Below are 22,349 nucleotides of genomic sequence, written 5' to 3'. Positions count from 1 at the left end.
TACTGTTTTTCTAGGATTGGGAGTTATTGAACCAGTACTCCATAGCCCTAATACAAATGTGTGTGTTATTGCTCTGTCTGTTTACATCAAATAGGTGTATTTTAGTGGAAGAAGTATAACAGAACATACCAGGCCTATGGTTACATAATATTTAGAACGTATTAATTCTAGTTGTTGAAGGACACATTGCCTAAAACTGCTATCCCATATCTTCCTGTAATACATATGGCTTCTGCTCTTGTCTGCATGAATCTGTTTCTAGTAGCTTTTAATTTCTTACCATTTACAATTTAAAGTTAATGTGTTGGTTGTTTTCAAAAAGGTGGCTGCTATACTGCAGAATAAAGCCTTATCTCTAGAATTCCTTGGAACCTACATTCAAGATGCAAATGTATGCTGTAGGTGTTCTATGGATGTTTTGGAGCTCAGTTCACATTTCTCACTTAAGTAAACAATTTTTTGTTTTTTAAATTAACTACTTTGGCTTCTGAGAAAGATGTTTTATAACTGGATGTGCTAAATTTGGTAATTTTCGTAAGAGCGACATACATCCTATGTCAATAACTTTGTGAGAACATCCATGAAATCCTTAGAATACAAATAACCCTACCACTACTAAAAACTAGAGGGTATATACATTTTCCTGGAGATAAAATCAATTGTAATTAATGGGACTTACTTCTCAATACACATGTTTTAAGATATTTTGATGATCCTTCTTTGCCATATTATTTATAGAGGCAGGAATATCAAATTCTTAAACATGCTATATATTGATTCAATTTATTTTATAGGGATTTGCTTTATAGCACATTATGGATAAACAGATGGAAACTACATTAACAATTCAGAACAAGGTGGACTATATGCAACTTCAAAGAGAAGTTCAAAAGTTCACTGGATTTTACTGTATTGAACTCTTATCTAACTAAAAGGTATATTGGACTTAACTCCCATAATTACAATCAAGACCTATCATTAGCCATACTGACTAGGTATTATGGGAATTGAAAGGTTGCACATCTAGAGTCCATTAAATTGGAGAAAGTTATTCTGCAGTCTTCAAAATGTATTTTTCTTTAGCTTTCAGAATGATCCCTTATCCGTTGGAAAAAGGGCACCTTTTTTATCCTTATCCTATTTGTACCGAAACAGCAGATAGAGAACTTCTTCCATGTAAGTTTGATTTTTTTTCCTGTTTTTTACCTTTAAATAAGCACAATTTATCTTTAAATAAGAACAATTTATCTGAATTAGCTCATAAACAAGGAAGATTTCTGCTGTATAAGTTTATCCAGATTCTCAGGATGGAATATAAAGCTTATCAATATAGTGATACCTTGTCTTACGAACTTAATTGGTTCCGAGACGAGGTTTGTAAGGTGAAAAGTTTGTAAGACAAAACAATGTTTCCCATAGGAATCAATGGAAAAGTGATTAATGTGTGCAAGCCCAAAACTCACCCCTTTTGCCAGCTGAAGCGCCGTTTTTGCACTGCTGGGTTTCCTGAGGCTCCCCTCCATGGGATACCCCACCTCCAGACTTCAGTGTTTTTGTGATGCTGCAGGGGAATCCCAGCAGGCGAATCCCAGCAGCGCAAAAATGGGTGCTTCGCTGACAACGGAAGTCTGGAGGTGGGGTTTCCAGCGAGGGGAGCCTCAGCGAAATTGCAGCATCGCAAAAACATGGAAGTCCTCAAAACCCCACCTCTGGACTTCCATGTTTTTGTGATGCTGCGATTCCCCTGAGGCTCCCCTCGCTGGGAAACCCCACCTCCGGACTTCCGTTGCCAGTGAAGCGTTCGTTTTTGCACTGCTGGGATTCCCCTGCAGAATCGCAAAAACACAGAAGTCCGGAGGTGATGTTTCCCATGGAGGAGAGCCTCAGGGGAATCCCAGCAGTGCAAAAACGGGCTCTTCGCTGGCAACAGAAGTCCGGAGGCGGGGCATCCAAGTGGCGGTGGCTTGGGTTTGTAAGGTGAAAATAGTTTGGAAGAAGCAAAAAAATCTTAAACCCCGGGTTTGTATCTCGAAAACTTTGTATGACGAGGGGTTTGTAAGACGAGGTATCACTGTATTTGGTTTTGTACAGTGATGTATTGCTGCCTGCAATGTAGCAACCCAGTTTTGAGTTGGATTAAAGTCCATTATTACATTTTCATAGTAGTCCAGATTGAAAGACAAACTTGGTAGATTTATTAATTTTTTTACTAACCTGAATTTAAAGTTAGATTAACTGTTATTTGCAACTTAGATTGGAAAGGAAAAATGTTGGTTCCTGAAGCTGGAGTTAATTCAGTTTGTGCTACATACAAGACTTCAATTTCTTTTTTCATTAAAAAACTGATGTGCATATTGTGAAGAAGGCAGCTGAATTTATTTTGATGCTTTCATGATTTGGCTTGCAAGCCTTTAGTAACAAAAGAAAGATTCAAGCTGGGATCTTTAATATGAAATTATCTTCAATGAACAGAAATTCAATGAAATGTACATGTATTGCTTTGTTAAACAAAAAGAACAGGTAAAAAGAATGAGCGGTTATGGAATGAGTGATTATGAATTGGTTTAAATTATTTTAGGATTTTTAGGGTTTTTAATTATATTAATTGGATTAGATGTACCACTATTTTTTTATATATGGTGTGAGCTGCCCTGAAGGGGCAGCATACAAATCCAATTAATAAATAATTAATAAATAAATAAACACAACAAACTTGGTATTATATACATATTAATAAATTAATTTTGCTAAATTAATTTGTTAACAAAAAATAGATTAAGTATAGTCTGATAATTTTAATTGGTTTTTTTTAAAGGACATGGATAACCGAATACAGTGGTACCTCGAGATACGAGTTTAATTCGTTCAGGACCTGGGCTCTTAAGTCGAGCAGCTCTTATCTCGAACGACTTTTCCCCATAGGAATTAATGTAAATAATTTTAATTGGTTCCAGCCCTCAAAAAACTCACAAAGTTAGTCTAAATTATGCAGAAAGACATGTTTTTAATGAAGAAATGTACATGTACATATAAATGAATAATGAAGTTTCTTTCACTTAACTTGTAAACTTTCTTAAACTTTTAAATTTACATATGTTCAACTTCTCTGCCACCCAATCCTGTAGGACAGAGGTCCCCAACCCTTTTTGCACCAGGGACCGGCTTTAAGCGATCAAGAGAGGAATGGGTGAATGAATGGACGGAGGGTGGGAAGGAAGGAAGGAAAGAGGGAAGGGACAGGAACAGAGGAAGGAAGCAAGGAAACTTATGAAAGGGGAGAGTAAGAGAGGAATGAGTGAAGGGAGGGAGGGAGGGAAGAAGGTGGGAAGGAGAAAGAAAAGAAGAAATAGAGGAAGGGAAGGTAAAAGAGAGAAAGAAAAAGAGCAAGAAAGAAAGAAAGAAAGAAAGAAAGAAAGGGGGAAGGGACAGGAACAGAGGAAGAAAGCAAGGAAACTTATGAAAAGGGAGAGTAAGAGAGGAATGAGTGAAGGGAGGGAGGGAGGGAAGAAGGTGGGAAGGAGAAAGAAAAGAAGAAATAGAGGAAGGGAAGGTAAAAGAGAGAAAGAAAAAGAGCAAGAAAGAAAGCTGCAAGCACCCCCCCGAGCCCCCCAGGCCGGCTGCAACCTTTTAAAACACGCGCGCCGCTTCGCAGCTGTCTCCTGAAGCCGAACGCGGAAGTTAGCGTTTGGCTTCAGGAGACAGCTCCTTGGCGCTTGTATCTCGAATTTGGGCTTGTAAGTAGAACAAAAATATCTCTCCCCTCCCAGCTCTTATCTCGAGTTGCTCTTAAGTAGAGCAGCTCTTATGTCGGGGTTCCACTGTAATTTGATCACGAGTTATTATTTGTTCTTGAGATTAAGTCCAAGTACTCTTCTCCTTTTCATACTTGGATGTTGTCTTATTTTAACTACCGTATATACTCGAGTATAAGCCGAGTTTTTTAGCCCCAAAAATTGGCTGAAAAACACAGCCTCGGCTTATACTCGGGTCACCACACGAGGGCGCCATTGCTTGAGCCAGAGCGAGGAGGCACCAGCTTTTGTCCCCTCTGGCACGCCGTAGTTCCTCTCCCTATCTCAAGCAAAGAAGGCAGCCATTTGCAATGGTGAGTCGGATTAAAAATGCCCCCTGCTTTCAGATTCTCCTCCCCCTCCTTTGAAAGGATTTAAACTGTTTAAAAAATGGTATTTTGTGGTAGTTGCTGTCCTTGCTTGGATAGGATCTAATAATGTGTTATGAGGCAGAGCTAGACAGGAATTCTTTTTCTATCTATCTTTCTATCTATCTATTTTTCTATCTATCTATTTTTCTATCTATCTATCTATCTATCTCTATTTCTTTCTATCTATCTATCTATCTATCTGTCTATCTTTATATCTGTCTATCTATCTATCTATCATCTATCTATCTATCTGTATCTATTTCTATCTATCTATTTTTCTATCTAACTATTTTTCTTTCTATCTATCTATCTATCTATCTATCTATCTGTATCTATTTCTATCTATCTATCTATCTATTTTTCTATCTGTCTGTCTGTCTATCTTTCTATCTATATCTATCTATCTATCTATTTTTCTGTCTATCTATCTTTCTATCTATATCTATCTATCTATCTATCTATCTATTTTTCTATCTGTCTGTCTGTCTGTCTATCTTTCTATCTATCTATATCTATCTATCTATCTATCTATCTATCTATCTATCTATCTATCTATCTATCTATCTATCTATCTATCTATCTATCTATTTGGTTTTCTATGCTGATAACCTCACAGCAGCTAATGCTGAAGCTCTTCTTTGGATACACTTATTTGTTTGTTTGTTTATTTATTTAATTGGATTTGTATGCAATCCCTCTCCAAGGACTCAGGGTGGCTCACAGCATATATAAAAACAGAACAATAATGTAAATCCAATTAATGATGAGAAGGAATCCAGTTTTGAAGGATTTTAACTCTTAGGTTTTAGCTTTGTTCCTGATCGAGCTACTTTTTTTACTTTTTAATTTATTGTTAATATTGTTAATTTGTTTACCCTCTTTTAAATTTACAGAGCTAGTTTACTGGTTTTCTTTAAAATAAATATTCTAAAACATGTCTCAATTAATGTAATTTTATTGTTTTCCATTTTTATAAGTTACCAGTAGCCACTGCATTTTCTAACCTCGGCTTATACTCGGGTCAATACGTTTTCCCAGTTTTTGTGGCAAAAATTGGTGCCTCGGCTTATACTCGGGTCGGCTTATACTCGAGTATATACGGTATGTTAATGCCTATTTTTGTTAGTTTAATAAAAGAAAAAAATATTTAATTATTAACAGCATAAAACAAGAACAGTATAAAATTAATTGTAAGAATCATGGAGATTTATAATAAAAACATTTTAGGAAATTTAACCAGATTGGTTGAAATCTGTAACTCTGCTTAAGTGTTTCACTTTTTTTCTCATTATCTTCTTGGCAGCATTTCATGAAGTCTCCGTTTATCCCAAGAAAGAGCTTCCATTTTTTATTCTGTTCACTGCTGGATTATGTTCTTTTACGGCTATGTTGGCCCTTCTGACACATCAGTTCCCAGAACTAATGGGAGTTTTTGCAAAAGCAGTAAGTAGCATGTCCTTGTTTGCTCATTTTTTGATGGATCAGGAGAGGTGGGGGTGTAGGTATATGAATTATAGGACAACAGGTTTTTTAATTAGAAAGCACAACAGTTGCTGTTTTTTGCCATATGGCAACTATTCTCTACGAATCATTATTTGTGGCTGTATTTTAGCAATGGGTTGAAGGAGTTGATTTGAGTTAGAATGTTACTAATCTGCTGCCTGGGGTCTTCCAATGCGAGAAGATATTTCAAATGAAATGAATAAAATATATGATTAATTCAAAGAAACGTACCACCTTTTTAATGTCTTATGACGGGAGCACTTAAAATTCACAAATGAGAAGAATACATTAGATCACATACAGTATTATTAATTAATGCTTACAACTGGCATCATATCATATCTATTTACTGCATTCGATTTGATTTTGAGATAATCCAACTCCTTAACTGGGGGAGCTTACAATTAAAAAGGAAAAAAATCTGTGAATATATATGAAATCATGTATAATAGAATCAAGAGATTAAATGCTATAACACAGTAAAGAAATGTAAGTCAGATAGATACAAATCCAGACTTACCACCTAAGCAAGGGAATTCTAAGAGTATATATTTCATCCTGTTCTTGCTACTCTTTAATCCCATTTTTAGTGATAAACAACCAGTTAAAAATGGAGGCTGATATATTTTTATTTTAAATTTTATTCCTAATTTTTTATTCCTAATTCAGCCCTATCAGCATCTTGTTCTTATGATCTGACCAAATGCTACTTGTTTAAATTATCAGTTCAATTTCTGGCTGGCCCATCTTCATTTTCTTAAGAATCTCTGTCTAACTATTCTTTATATTTCCTTCTGAAGTAAGGAAATGGAATTCCATAGTTAAGAATTCTGAAAGTTGTTCTAAGGGGACCATAAGAGATATGAAAGGCCGATAGTTACATGAGGTGAAAACCAGAACAAAATTCTTAGGAAAGACAGACCATGATTGAGATGTGGATGATAGGAGAAAGTTTGATGGTATAACTCAGCAAGAGTTTCATGATTAAAACAGTCATCAAAGAGGCCAACAGACTACTGGAAAATGTAGTCATAATAGAAGAGAGATCCTCAGTGAGTTGAAGAGGGCTTAAATCATCCATCAAAATAATTATACTGAACTATAAATTATTTGCTTTGCTTTGTAGCATACTATCTGTAGAAGTCATCAGATGTTTTATTTTTCAGATTAAATAATCTTTATATTAATACATTAATTGATTTAAACTTATCTACTGAATATATTAAAAATGTTTTCAAATTAAAACTTATGTGTTATTCCAAGTTAGGTTGACTGGTACAAATCAGATAACCATAACTGTTTTTTTTTTTTTTTTTTTGCAGTTTCTTAGTACTCTTTTTGCTCCCTTAAACTTTGTGATGGAAAAAGTGGAAAGCATCCTGCCCTCCAGTCTCTGGCATCAGCTAACAAGGATCTAAAGGAAAAAAGTTCCCAATGACTGCCATATTTTTCTGTGCCAACTCCGTTGACTACCAGAAAGCATGATTTCTTTTTTAGAAGAGAACCCATTTTAAGCTCTTCATAAATTGTCATACATTTTTGTTGTACAAAATACATTGATGTTTGATTCTATTTTGCTTTCAGAAAACAAAACAAAACCACAAACTAAAAAAATAAACTTTTGTGTATGGCAACCATTTGATCTTGTTTTAATTCTCTTCCAACTTCCATGAGGAATTGAGTGGCATGATTGAGTACTAGAACTGTCAATCAAAATAGCACCTCCTCCTGGGTTATATTGCAGAAGACTGGGGATGCTAAGGACAGATTTAGAGGGTGAGGTGAAAGGATGTAATTAAGCTGGGAGTTTAGCCTGTCAGAGGTTAATTATTTAATTAAATAATTATTTGGTAATGTTAATTATTTAGTTCCAGGAAAGGCAAGAATTGACAGTCTATAAATATATGATGTTAAAGGAACTGGGTTATAAACCAATTTTAACCAATTTCATTGTTTAAAGATCAGTACACACTACTGTGTTCTGCAGCTTCTCAATTCTGAGTCATGTTTAGTCAAAAATATAAAAGAAGAGATAAAAAGCCATTTCCAAACCAGAAAAAGGATTTTGTGGTAGTAATGAAACCAATAAACTTTTTAGAGATTATTTCCACTATAATAGGAATAATACCAAACAAATGAGGTAAAAATTGTCAAAAGACATTAATGGTCAACTTTAATTGGAAACAATCACAGAAACAGGTCTTTGACACAAAAGGCAATGGTGGCTCTAAAACTGTATTAGTATCACTTTTATTAATACAATGTAGTTTTTCTCATGAAAGTGTCAGCTGAGAGGAAATGAGATTTCTTCATCATAAGATCAAGGTTTACTTTATTTGTTGGATTTGAGTTACATCTTTCTTGTACCCAGTTTTCCTAAACTAAGGCAACTTTTACATACAGAAATCCATGATGAGATCATTAATAAGTGTCAAATATGTTAATATGAGAGAATAAGTTATTTCCTGTCTGTTTGAAATATGCAAAAGTATGTATCTAATGATGAATAGAGAGAAATAAAAGAACTCAACAGACAGTTAATAGAACATTCCTACTGTCAGTATAGGGATTTCTTGGGAGGCATAGACTAAAGAATAAAAAATAATGCTTACTCAGTTATGTTATATGCATATCAATATGTATCTAAAACATATACAGTACATGTATTCATATGGGTTTTAAATTTGAAAATCTAAGAATTGGGTTTTATTGTAATAATGGCTAAATATATGAAGGTAGAGGTTATAACTCAACCTCACGACATATTCTGAGGGACACTGCCAATTTACCAGCAGAGCCATCACAAACACACCCTTTTTGGAATTTTAACAGTGAATGGCAAATTACTCCTGTTTCTGCTATTTCCCCAAATCAAACTGTCAGAATGTGATAGAAAACAGAGCAAAATTCAGCTGAGTGACTTTGTATCTGGAGTGTATTTGAGCATGACAGAGGTTATACAAATGGAAGTGGAAGCATTTTGCACCCTTATATTTTTCAAAGAAAACTTGAAACATCACACTTCCGGTAGCAAAAATAGGTAAATTTCAATAGCATAATCTGAGGACCCGGATTGTGGGGGCAATATGCTGGCTCTGTTAAAAAGTGCTATTGCTAACAAGTTGTAAGCTGCCCTGAGACTAACGAGAAAGGTGACATAAAAATCGAATGCATACATACATAAATAATCTGTTGGTGCAAGAGAGCTGTATGCTTAATTTAGAAATGGTGAAAATCAATGTACCTTTTAAATTAAAACTTGAAACTTATCTAACTTTATCAACTACTTTACTTTAATTCAATTTTTCTTTAGAGATAACTTGAAAATAAAGAAAACACATCCAGACCCAACCACAGTTAGTACTGCTATTTTAAAAAAAGTTGTCTTCCATCTGCCATATTCCACCAAAGGTTGTATTCGGCAAGGTTCATCATTCTGCCCATCTTGGAACTGATAAATATGTTGAATAGAAGAAGGAATGTTAGAAATCTATACCACTACATGCCAGAAAAATTAAAATTTAGCCTTCGTAACATAGATGATTTAATTTAAATAGCAGAAATGAAGCGTTGTGATGCACGTGCAATCCCTAGTTAATTTTGCTGTATCTGCTCACTGGCAATTCTGAACAGGAAAAGACTATTGAGTTTCCAAATTGCATGGCCACATTCCCTTCCCCCTCCCCCTTAATTACCCGTATTTTGCTTTTTACAGGTAGTCCTTATTTAGTCTCATTTAGTGACCATTCATAGGTCTGTGAAGCAAAGGAAAACTGAAGATAGTAAGCTCATTCATTTAGCAATCTCTTTTCTTAACAAAGTTGACTGTCTCAGTTGTGACTGCTAGGACATACTTTAGAATGGCAAATTCTAGAATATTAGAAATGACATGTTTAACTCCCCCTCTACCAAATCTATTAATCCATTATTTATTTATTTATCAAATTGGAAGAGGGCCAATCTACCTGACAAAGTGATTGTGGGCAGATTACTATTAAAGCATAACCATACATAACCTGAATGAATTAATTCTTAGAAATGTGTTGATCTGTTGGTAATTATATGTACTCTATTCATAAAAGGATATGTACCTTATTCATGAGCATTTTTAATTTTACAGCTTCTGCGGTCAGATCTTCAGCACTCAAAATTAGGTCTTCACAGACTGTGGCAAGACTGTGGGGTGGACTCCATTCAAGAACCAACTAAGAAATTTAAAACATTATTATTATTATTATTATTATTATTATTATTATTATTATTATTATTATTAATTAGATTTGTATGCCACCCTTTTCCAAAAACTCGGGGAGGCTCACAGAGTAAATATAAAAACACAGTACAAATCTAATACATTAAAAAGAACTATAGTTGAAAACCCTATGTATTACTCAAATGGTACAATCACACCATGTATCACAATTATTAGTCAGGGGGGCCAGATTTAATTGCCTCAGGCCTGACGACATAGATAAGTCTTAAGACACTTGCGGAAGGCAAGGAGGGTGGGAGCAGTATGAATCTCTGGGGGGGAGCTGATTCCAGAGGGTCGGGACCCCCACAGAGAAGGCTCTTCCCCTAGGCCCCGCCAAATGACATTGTCTGGTTGACGGGACCTGGAGAAGGCCAACTCTGTGGGACCTAACCGGCCGCTGGGATTTACTTATGTCCCATAAGTAATCTGGTCCGATGCCATATAGACCTTTGTAGGTCATTACCAACTTTGAATTGTGTCTGGAAACCAATTGGCAACCAGTGCAGTCCGCGGAATGTTGGAGAGACAAGGGTATATCTAGGGAGGCCCATGACCACTCGCGCAGCTGCATTTTGCACAATTTGAAGTTTCCAAACATTCTTCAAAGGTAGCCTCATGTAGAGAGTATTGCAGTAGTTGAACCTCGAGGTGACCGTGAGCAAGGACTCCCTAGCAATGGAAATTCCAAATACAATCCCTTGGAAAAATACACCCTTTTCTGGATAGTGCCTGGTGTCCAAACTGAAGTTTTCCATTTAGATACTATTCTTCCACAGGACTATAAATTGTTACCATAGGCATGCAGCTTTATTATTTATTTAACAATGTATTTTCTGATTTCACTGTCCTGGTACAAGATAACAGACTGGATTCTGTTCAATTGGGTTTCAGGCCTGACTATGGGACAAAAATATCACTGATTATGCTTGTGGATAATTTCTTGTCCTGCTAGGACAAGCCCATCCTATTTGTGGTGTCAAAGAGGGCTTACTTTGGATCCTGTTGTTCCAATAACTTTGACTATCTGGATCGAGATCAAAAGCCATCTCTGCTACAGCAGCGTCCTCTGGAACACCTTACTCTCTAGGATAAACACCCCCCCCCCCCAAAAAAAAATCCTTCCACAAGATCCCGAAGACATGGCTCTGCTGGTTGGCCTGGGAGGGACGGACAAAGGGGGGGAGTTCCTCACTGGAGGTGGCTGCTGGATTGATGGCAGACTTCGCTCTCTCCTCCACCTTCTTTTCTGCTTTCCACCAATTCTTTTGTTGGTGCTACATAGTGCTATATTCTCACTTTCTTTTTCATTATTTCTTTTATTCTATTATTTTACTCCTTGTTCTGTTTGTTTTTCAATTCTTCCTTTTTATTGTTTTAAGTGTTTCCAGAGTAACCCCATGGCAAGGTAAGCAACAAATTTAGCAAATAAACAAATAAAAATGAAATTCTGGCAAGAATGGGAGGGAGCAGTGCACCATCCTTGTTCGCCCTGACCTCTTAGTAGCTTTTTATATCATCAAGCATGATACCGTTTTGGGGTTAACCAGCACAGTATTGTGCTCCTTCAGCTGCTTTCTCCTATGTCTGTCCCAATCAGTGTTAATATGGAAAGAGATCCAGCCCACAATCATTCCCTTGTGGGGAATTAATTAAAATAATTTTACTTAAGTGAAGAATGGTGTTCTGAAAAAACACATTTAGATGAATATTGTACCTTCTGAGCATCTGTAGGAAACTGATGAATAACATTCTGCACAGACGTTTTAAGTTGAATGCATTGTCTTTTTAGTTTCATAAGAAAGGAAAGAAATTCATCAGCACTGTAACAAAAATGTTAAACAATTATTTATTTATACTAAAACAGATAAAAGTTTTAAAATGTAAACTTTCATAACTGCAACTAGGAGAATCAGAAATGCAAATGGAGTAGTATTTACTTTCAAATAAGGAATTACTATCAAACTAATTTATTAACAATAATGACTTGGTAGTATTATTTATTATTTTATGCATATGTATAATGGGTGAGGACACTGCTAACTCTAAGGTCATATGAGAATGAATATCCTCAGCTCTGAAAAATGAATGTGTTAACAACAGACTTAATTACAACTTAATTACAAACTCAGAAAGTTCCCAGGGATATTTAGTTTGCTGCAAAAGAAAACACTAAATAAAAATCAATTAATTTATAACAGCCTCAGCTTTAGTATGTCACACTAGATCTTTGCAAAATAATAATTTGACTATTAAATATGAGTCTGATATTTTTCACTATTTTAGTTAAAGAAATGGTTCTTCTTTCTTTTTAACACTATTTTACCTGAATTCCAAGTTTGTTACTGCAGATAGCTCTTCCAACTTTATTTCTTCTTTATGTAGTTCTTTAACAGCATTTAACATTTTTTGATGATCTCTAGTATTGTTGATGCCAATCTAGAAATTTAAAAACATTTGTAAGATTTAAATTTTTAAACATTCAAATTATGATATCAATAAAATTAATATCCGAGTCTACACAGAGGGGCGGCATACAAATCCAATAAATAAATAAATAAAATAAAAATAAATAAAATCCTTCAAATATTAATTATGCATTTGAAACTTTACACTTGACAATGTTGTTATCAAGTTAAAAACCTTTCAGTTTTGCACAATATAAAGCTGATACAACATAGCACGTTTTATACACTTCATTTTCTTGGTGTACATGTGTACATATGTATATGTATACAGTATATGTATATATCTCTATCTAAAATATTCTCCATTTTATTCATATTATTACCAATCACACACACACTGAACATTCTCCATTTTACTCAACTTACCAATCATTTCAACTGAGAACTGCAAACATTTTGTACTAATACAGCTATAAATGATTATATCAACAGACCCTTTGTATAACACTAATTTCTATTAAAGCACATATCCAACCTAATTTATTTTTCTTTAAAAAAGGAACAATTAGACATTCAAATCAGTTAAACAGAAGATACTCTTCTCAAAACAAAATGCAAATCAGTATTAAGTGTTGTTACAATGTGAAAAAATAGAGAAAATTTAAAAGAACAGTATTGTTGTAATAAGAGCAAATATACAATAAATAAGTAGGCTAACCTGTATTAAATCTTCTTTTCCCATTGTCAAAAGTTGTCTTAAAGGTATTTCTCTCTCCTATAAGAGATGAAATTATTTTCCCAGATTATTTTCCCTTTGGGCCAAGATCCTATTATACAGGTCAGTAACCCACCTTAGTATTAAACTTCCAAGTGTTTTCATAATGAACATAGAAAAGCAAATGGGGCGTTGGTCTTACCCGATATGCCTCTTCTCATCAGGAGGAGACATCATTCAGGATGGGTTGTCCTCGTCCATTCAGATTGAGGACCAAGTCTGCTATTTTTTTGCTGGATCTGCCCAGCAAGACCCAGATTTTTATGAGGCCGAAGATGCAGACTCGCACCTTAGTAAAGACCCTAGGGGCCGAGGAAAGGCCAAAGGGAAGGGCCTTATACTGGAAGTACCTATCTACATACCAGAACCAGAGGTACTGCTGATGGAGATGGTTAATTGGGATATGCAGATAGCCTTCCGTCAGGTCAGAAATCTCCCCTCCTCACACATCCCAGGGTGGACTGTAAAGAGTGCATTTTGAACCATCTATACTAGCAGTTCAGACACTTGAGTTCAAGAATTGCCCTCCATCCCCTTGATGTTTCGGGGACTACGAAAAGGATGGAATAGTACCCATGTCCCTGCTGGATGGCACGAATGGCCAGCAGGTGTTGGCCTCATCCATAAGTACTATTTTAGAAAGCACCTTGGAGGTGGAACATCTGATGGAAAACCTTGGTGGAAGGGAAAGGAATTCCAGCTTGAGGCCTATAGAGATGGTGTCGAGGACCCATCTGTCCTGGGTAGTTTGTTCCCAGATCGAAGCAAAGAAGGATAGGCAATCACCTATGGGAGGGTTAGAGGAAGACTCAAGATCTATGGAAAGGATGTTCCCCTTCCCACTGAAAGGGCAGCTTTAACTGCCTCCCAGATCTGTCTTGTTGCTGGCGCTGCTGAGATCCAGACTGACTTGGGGCCCGAGGGAAGGTGAAGCCCTGATCAGCAGCCCAAAAGGGCCATCAGAAGTAGAAGACTATCTGGAATAGCCCCTCCTGGACAGGGACAGTAGAACTTTGCATTTGTCCCGTGTTTCAATGACGACTGGATCCAGAGAGGTCCCAAACAGAGTCCACCTGCCACTGGCAGAGCCAGTGCATACAGCGTGCCGCGATCACTGAGCCCATGGCCTTTGCTGTGAAGCATGATGCACGTAGCGAGGCATCTGCCATGAACTGTGATGTTGTGAAGACCTTGTTAAGGTCCTGATGTGCTCTTAAATTGTAGCAGGGAACTGCTCTTGAATCAGCCACAGGCTGACAAGTGACAGGGAGGAAAAAATGATACCTTGATTGCCCAGGCCGCCACCTGGTGAGTCTTGACCAAGGTCTGTTCTGTCCACTTATCCTCTGGATGCAAGATTTCATCAGTCTCCCCAGGCATGGGAGTGTTGGTGTGGAGGGCCATCACCAGGGCATCTACTGTTGGAATATTCAGGATGGAGGCCAATTCTGGTGCTACATTAAAGTGCTTCCGGTCCAATGAGTTGCGCTGAGGTCCTGAAGCTGGCACCACCACTGTTTCTGGACATTGTCTAGAAACGGGGGGTGGGTGCTGGCAAGAAGTCTATTTCAGGAATGAATTCCGCAAAAATGGGATCAATTTGCGAAGATGAGGCAGCAGCCATTAGTAATGATGGACTGTCCAGACCCGGGGCCGCCCGGCCTTGTAGAGGGAGTTGAACATCATCATCAGATAAGGCATAATCACCCTCAAATTCTATGATGGCTTCCTGGTCTTTCAGGTCTGAGTCATCCAAATGACAGTTCAGGCTGCGAGAGGGAGGTGGTCTAGAAGCAAAGGAGCTTGAAGCCGAGTCACAAGGGTGAGGGTTGTTGCCCACAAGAAGCATACAGGCTGCAAGGCCCTGCTGAACTGCCACCGCAAGTAAAGCCTGTATAGTGGCTGGTTCCAGTTGCAGGGAGGCAGGCGCAGAAGGAGCAGTGGACTGTCCCCGAGGCAGATGACGGATAAGAGACTTGAGGGATAGAACTGGTTAGGGATCCCAAGGATCCAGCAATCTCCTGTATATAAGTCTGGGTGGTCTAATAATAAAGAGGCCGCTAAGGGGTGGATTAGCAAGGCAGACTCTAGACCCCCTTGAGAGGGGATATGTACAGCAGCCTTCAAGTGAATTCTTTTGAGGACCTGGTCCCTTCTTTGCTCTACCTTCTGGGTAGCTTTGGAGTGGCAAGGCAGAAGAGATGTGCCCTCTCCCTCATAAATGGGGGTGATGGGGTCCTCATCCAGGGCCTGATGATTAATCTTATACCACCTTTTGCGGGTCAGTTTCTCAGCTTAGCCTGACATAGCCTCTGGATGTGATCGCAGTAACTTAAAGGAGACCAGTGGCCTGATTAGACGTTTAGGGCTAGGCCTGACAAAATGGCCACCGCCAATAATTAGGCCGAGAAAGGGACAAAATGGCGACCACAAATCTCGTGGATGGCACGATGAACTGGGAGCGGTCAGTGGCAACCAGGGAGGACCCTGTGATGTCCAGGCACTGAGTGCTGGCTGGAGGCATAAGGCTGTGTGAGCAAGCTGTAGTGCTGGAAGGGGCGTGAGAGCAGAGCTGGCTGTGTATGTTGGTTGCCTGCAAGGATCCAAGCGAGCCGAAGTCCCAGTGCTCAAAGAAGAGACCTACGAAGTGAAAGCCTCAAACATGGATGGCTGCAGAAATCACCGCTTCTGTACCTCAAGAGCAAACTGACTGATCGGCCAGGTAACAGCATCATGGAGGTTGGAGGTTTGGAGCTATATTTTAAATGCTGATTAGATCACCGTGCCCCAGCTCAAATACCCCCGCGTGAAACAGCTCTGGGTAACCTGTCAGTCAGCCTGCGTAATCATCCGGAGGAGCTGAAGCTCTCTCACAAGACCCAGAGGCCCAAAGCCCAGGAGAAAGCACTCACATGTCTGAGATGTCAGTGTTGTTAAATCAGCCACAAATAGCAGAATAGTCAGAAACAGTCTGTGGGACAAACCAGTAACTGCAGGGTTTGGAAAGAGGTGAAGTCCAGTAAACAGTCCAAAAGTCAAACTAGTAAGTCAAAGAGGAGACAGCAATCAGGAAGGGAGAATAACTGCCATGTCTGCCACGAGTCAAATCTGGGTCCTGAGAGGGCGAATACAGCAAAAAATAGCAGATTCAGTAGTTAATCAGAATGGACGAGGGTAACCCATCCTGAATGATGGCTCCTCCTACGATGGAGAATTAGAAGACACTTTTAATTTCCATTAGACAACATTGTGTCATCATTTCAGAAATATTTCCTCACCTAAATAAACAGAAGGACCACAGGCACCCCCCCCCAAAAAAAAATAAATAAAATACAGTGGCAACAATTTCCAACTTCCCCATTGAGTTTTCTTATGGGAAACTGGCATGGAGAATCCTTCCTTGAACATCAAAAAAACAAACTCAGAAGCTATTTTTGATTTATTTCTCCCAGAGTATTATGAACAGTTAGTCACATTGAACTTCTGGATTAAACCTAAACAATGACATTTTGAATTGTACAATAAACTTCAATTTAGTGGACCTGATAAAAAATAATACAAAATAAATAAATAAAATAATCCACTTATCCACTGCACTGAAATTAATCAGTGGGTATGACATTTAAAATAAGGAAACACATGTATTTATATTATGTACATTATGACATTAAACAAATGACATTATTTTTTATCCCACCTTTAATTTTTTTTTAATAAATCAAGGTGGTAACATATCCAACACATCTTCCTCCTCCTAGTTTCCCAACAACAACCCTATGATGAGAGAGACTGTTCCAAGCCATTCAGCTGGTATTCATAGCTAAGGGAGGTCTTAAATTTAATTTCCTGCTTTCTAGTATGGTGCCTTAACCACTAAACTATCTCTTTCATATCAATATAATTATTTCAATATTACAAATAATGCAAATTCCCACACAAATTATGCAGCTCATGTTATTATACAATGGCAATAAATTAATTATCCTCACACTGAATAATCCAATTCTGATTTTACCCCACTCATGTTTTCAATAAAGAAATCTTACCTTCAGTATTTCTGTTATGTGTTCAAGTTCAAGACCATGTAGAAAGATTTCCATGTCACTAAAAGCTGCATAGGAACTTTTCACATGCATTGGTTCAATTATTTTAAAGTACATAAATAAATAATTTTAATAAATGCTTTAAACCAAAATTAAGAAAATACATTATTTGCTTCAAAGAAAGACATGCTATAATCAATTTTACAGATTCTAAAATATATTTTACTACATTTTAAGTACATAGAAAGACCAAAAAAAGCCTTAAATAATGGGCTGTAAACTTACTTGTTCTGAAATATTGGATCTAGTCCAAATCTGATTCTATATGTAATTATATTGCAGTTTTAAAATGCATGCTCTACAATATCTGTATTAATTTGTTCCAAAAGTAAAAATGGATTTAATGCATGTCAAATAAATTATTACACTATATATTAGAAACCAATAGATGATTATGTTCCCAATAATTCAGCATTAAGGTATGAATAGAACCTTAATTTCCAAAAACATTATATTGATTTAAAACATTCAAGCACAATTTGATTAGCACTAGCAGTGCAAAACTGTAGCTCATAGGAATTTTGATAGAAAGTCTGAAAAATTGTCCATTTCAAATCTATCAGCAGTTTTTCTCTAGAACAAAGGTTTAAATTAGAACACAACTTTCAAAACTTAAGTTCTGAAGTCTGAAGTACTACCTGCTTTTATGGCTTTTAAGGGCATCTGGTACTGCAGTTATAAATCTGTGACTAGATTCGTCATTATTCAGGTTCTGGAATTTTCTTTGGAAAGGGCTTGCCGTCAAAGAAAGTAAACTGAAAAGCTATGAAAAATCACAGGAAACCATTTTCACCATTTTTATACCTGTAACAATAAGTTCATTCTACAACAAAAAATTGGAATTCTTTGATACAGTGAATTTTTTTGTAATACAACAATTTCTGCTAATTGATCTTTTCAAAGAAAACTATCTGAAATTACTTCTCAATTCCAAGATGTTAAATTAAAAGGATTCATTGAACTGATAAGGTATAAAGAAAAGGTATATTTATTATAGAAAACATTAAAATGCTTTCTTTGGAGATACAGTCATACCTCGTCTTACGAACCTAATTGGTTCCAGGGGGAGGTTCGTAAGATGAAAGGTTCGTAAGACGAAACATTGTTTCCCATAGGAAACAATGTAAAGTCAATTAATCCGTGCAACCAAAAAAAAATCAGCAAAAAAACCGCTGCCGCCCGGCTGTGACCCTTTAAAACAGCCTGGGGGCTTCTCAGCGACCTCCCGAACGCCAAACGCCAAACCCGAACTTCCGGGTTCGGCGTTCGGGAGGCCGCCGAGAAGCCCCCAGGCTGTTTTAAAAGGTGACAGCCGGGCGGCGGGGCTTCCCAGCAGCCTCCGAATGCCGAACGCGGAAGTTCGGGTTTGGCGTTCAGCTTCGGGAGGCTGCTGGGAAGCCGCGCGGCTGTTTTAAAAGGTGACAGCCGGGCTGGGGGGCTTCCCAGCAGCCTCCCGAACCCCGAACCCGGAAGTTCGGCAAAAGTTCGGGGTTCAGGAGGCTGCTGGGAAGCCCCCCAGCCCAGCTGTGACCTTTTAAAACAGCCGGGAGGCTTCCCAGCAGCCTCCCAAAGCCGAACGCCAAACCCGAACTTCTGCGTTTGGCGTTCGGAGGCTGCTGGGAAGCCGCGCGGCTGTTTTAAAAGGTGACAGCCGGGCTGGGTGGCTTCCCAGCAGCCTCCCGAACCCCGAACCCAGAGGTTCGGCAAAAGTTCGGGGTTCGGGAGGCTGCTGGGAAGCCCCCCAGCCCGGCTGTCACTTTTAAAAATAGGCGTTGATTGCTTACCTGAACGCCTCTTCTCGTACGGTGAGCGGGTACAGCAGTCACATGGGGTTGCTCATGTCCAATCCGGTGGAACTGAGCCTAGTGTTAAAAAAGCTTGCCGGATCCGCCCCTTCCCCAGAATTCGCGAATCCATAGACTAGGCTCAGCTGTGAAGCTCTGTAGTGTTCAACTCTCATTGTTAGAGGAAGAAGGTTATAGGAAAGTAAAGAAGACACATACAAGGGCGGGAAGTGACTGCTGTACCCGCTCACCGTACGAGAAGAGGCGTTCAGGTAAGCAATCAACGCCTATTCTCCGTACTGAAGGAGCGGGTCCAGCAGTCACATGGGACATACCCAATAGATGGTCCCTAGGGTGGGATTAGATTGCTATCGTGAGAGATAACGGATTGGAGTACCCTTCTGCCGAAGGCAGCGTCCGCTGAAGCGTATGAATCAATCTTGTAGTGCCTGATGAAGGAATTTGGCGAGGCCCAAGTGGCTGCTTTGCAGACCTCCTCCAACGGGGCTTGAGTCGCCCAAGCGGCCGAAGTGGCTGCGCTCCTGGTGGAATGCGCTGTGATGTTCCTTGGAACTGAGAGGGAGGCCGACTCATAGGCCTTAGATATAGTCCCTCTGATCCAACGGCCTATTACTGTTGAAGACACTTTGGCACCCATGACTCTGGGGTGATAGGCTATAAAAAGTGCTTCTGACCTCCGAAAAGGTCCTGTGCGTTGGATATAGATTCTCAGCGCTCTAATGAGATCCAGGGTGTGCCATCTAATTGCCAAGGGATGGTCTCGTTGGAGGCAGAAGGAAGGTAGGACAATATCCTGAGTTCTGTGGAACATGGAACTGACCTTGGGTAAGAAGGTGGGGTCCAGTCGCAAGACTACCTTGTCCTGATGAAATTGACAAAGGTCCTGCCTGATTGAGAGGGCAGCCAGCTCCGAAATGCGTCGGGCAGAGGTAATAGCCACCAGAAATGCTACTTTAAAGGATAGGTATCTGAGGGACGCCGATTTTAGGGGTTCGTATGGTGCCTGCGTGAGGGAGTGGAGAACCCGTGGCAAATCCCAGGATGGATACCTGTGGACCTTGGAAGGTCTAAGGTTGGCTATGCCCTTGAGGAATTCCTGAACTTCTGGGAAGGATCGGAGAGGCTGTCTGCGGGGGCCCCCCAGGACAGAGGAAATGGCCGCCAGATGACGCCGGAGGGTGCTGGTGGAAAGTCCTTTATGGAAACCTTGCATAAGGAAGGAAATGATTCTGTGTATGGGAATGCACAGGGGAGAAAGGCCTTCCTGTAGACACCACTGGTGAAACTTGGACCACGTGTGGTCGTAGATTCGATTGGTCGAACCCCTTCTGGCCTTTAAAATGACCTCCACTGTATCGAGGTCGTGACCACGCAGTTCTAAGTCTCTCCTGATAACAGCCAGGCGGTGAGGTGGAACCACTCCGGGTCTGGATGGAATGAGGCCCCCTGCCGCAGCATATCCCCCGAAACGGGGAGTCGCCAAGGGTCCTGGACGGACAACTGTTGGAGATCCGCGAACCAGGGCCGGCGGGGCCAATGAGGGGCGATTAAGATTACTCGGGCCCTCTCGGTGAGGACCTTGTGAATCACATCCGGGAGAATTGGAATTGGAGGGAATGCGTAGAGTAGGCCTGGAGGCCATGGGCTCCGGAGGGCATTGATTGCTTCTGCTCCCGGGGATGGAAATCTGGAAAAGAAGCGAGGGAGTTGGGCATTCGCATTGGTCGCGAAGAGATCCAGGACTGGTAGGCCGAATCTGAGACTGATTTGATGAACAGGTCTTGATGGAGATTCCACTCTCCTGGGTCTATCGTTGCTCGAGATAGCCAATCCGCCTGGATGTTGAGGCTCCCCGAGATGTGGTCGGCTAGGAGCGACCGAAGATGTTTTTCCGCCCAAAGGCCTAACTTGAGGGCCTCCCTCATGAGGGCTTTGGATCTCGTGCCCCCCTGTCTGCAGATATGGCTTTTTGTGGCAATGTTGTCGGTGAGAATAAGAACGTGCCGGTTGGGAATGCGAGGAGAGAAATGCTTCAGAGCCAGGGAAACGGCTCTTAACTCTAGCCAATTGATTGGCTTGGAAGCTTCCTCCGGGGACCACGTGCCCTGGGCTATCATCCCTTGGGCGTGGGCGCCCCATCCCGATAGACTGGCATCTGTGGTGATGACAAATTGATCCGGGCACCTGAACGGGGATCCTTTGTCCATGGCCGGAGACTTCCACCATTTGAAGGATCTGCGAACAATTGGTGGGATGACAATGCGACGATTTGAGTTGCTGTGCCCCGATCTCTGAAAGGGTAATAGGAGCCACTGTAGTTCCCTAGCATGAAGGCGAGCCCAGGGAATGATGCCTATGCATGACACCATCTTCCCCAAAAGGGAAGACAGGGATACTATGGATACTGAAGGTTTAGATAAAATGCAAGAAATTAACTCCCCTATACTGAATTTTCTCTCGGGAGAGAGAAAGACCTGGGAGGATTCTGAATTAATAATGGATCCCAGGTGTAAAATGGATGTGGAAGGTTGGAGATGACTTTTATCAAAGTTGATGGAAAATCCATGGTCCTGAAGGACTGACATGGTGACAGAAAGGTCTGTTTTCACTTTCTCTAGGGAGTTCCCATGAATCAAAATATCATCAAGATAACATAAAATGTGAATGGGAGACGCCCGGATGTAGGCCGCCAGGGACCCCAAGAGCTTTGTAAAAACCCAAGGGGCCGAGGAGAGGCCAAATGGCATCGCCCTATACTGGAAATGCCTGCCTTGAAAGGAGAAACGCAAAAATTTTCTGTGGCATTTGGCTATAGGAATGTGGAGGTAAGCCTCCGTGAGGTCTAAAGAGACCATGAAATCTCCCGTGTGGATGGCGGCCAAAATAGATGATAAGGAGTGCATCTTAAACTTCCTATATTTGATGAATAGGTTCAGCTTCTTTAAATCCAAAATAGCTCTCCAACCTCCGGAGGATTTTGGAACCATAAATAGGATGGAGTAAAAACCTAGACCCTTCTGACCGGAAGGAACCGGTTGGATGGCTCTGATGGACAATAAGTGGGAAATGGCCTCCTCCATACGGTTACAATCTGAGGAGGACCTGGGAGAAGGGCAGGAAATAAAACGTTTCGGGGGGGGGGAGAAATAAATTCTAAAAGAAGGCCTGTTTGAACAGTGTCAATGACCCAGGGGTCCTTGGAGGTGAGACGCCAATTAGAGGCGAAATGGGCTAGGCGACCACCTATGGGAATAGAGGAAAAATTACCATCTAGGTTTCTTTGAAGCCCTGTTAGAGGACGCTCCCCTTTGGAAGCGAAACCCTCTGCCCCTGGAGTTCCT

General features: G+C 39.9%; 2 protein-coding genes across 4 annotated transcripts in view; one reads left to right on the top strand and one right to left on the bottom strand.

Moving 5' to 3' along the window:
• Positions 1-7,299, top strand: part of ST7 (suppression of tumorigenicity 7) — a 125,374-nt gene extending 118,075 nt beyond the window's left edge. For 2 of the 3 annotated variants that reach the window (XM_070755463.1, XM_070755464.1), the window contains exons 13-15: positions 1,084-1,176; positions 5,466-5,605; positions 6,988-7,299. In XM_070755463.1, the coding sequence (XP_070611564.1) occupies positions 1,084-1,176; positions 5,466-5,605; positions 6,988-7,083 (329 nt within the window). In that variant the 3' untranslated portion in view covers positions 7,084-7,299. Of the gene's footprint in view, positions 1-1,083; positions 1,177-2,815; positions 2,876-5,465; positions 5,606-6,987 lie in introns of those variants that run through there. The other variant, XM_070755465.1, reaches the window with a different exon arrangement.
• Positions 7,300-7,802: 503 nt separating this feature from the next.
• The window catches only part of ASZ1 (ankyrin repeat, SAM and basic leucine zipper domain containing 1), a 57,482-nt gene continuing 42,935 nt past the window's right edge, over positions 7,803-22,349 (bottom strand). The window contains exons 7-13 of the mRNA XM_070755475.1: positions 17,842-17,966; positions 17,147-17,222; positions 13,044-13,100; positions 12,244-12,356; positions 11,635-11,740; positions 9,757-9,870; positions 7,803-9,116 (exon numbers count right to left, since the gene is read on the bottom strand). Coding sequence (XP_070611576.1) covers positions 8,964-9,116; positions 9,757-9,870; positions 11,635-11,740; positions 12,244-12,356; positions 13,044-13,100; positions 17,147-17,222; positions 17,842-17,966 — 744 coding nt within the window. The 3' untranslated portion in view covers positions 7,803-8,963. The remainder of the gene's footprint in view (positions 9,117-9,756; positions 9,871-11,634; positions 11,741-12,243; positions 12,357-13,043; positions 13,101-17,146; positions 17,223-17,841; positions 17,967-22,349) is intronic.

The sequence above is a fragment of the Erythrolamprus reginae genome, chromosome 6 (assembly GCF_031021105.1).
Source record: "Erythrolamprus reginae isolate rEryReg1 chromosome 6, rEryReg1.hap1, whole genome shotgun sequence".
NCBI lineage: Eukaryota > Metazoa > Chordata > Lepidosauria > Squamata > Dipsadidae > Erythrolamprus > Erythrolamprus reginae.
The sequence above is the reverse complement of the archived record's forward strand: the minus strand, read 5'-3'. Positions and strand labels throughout refer to the sequence as shown.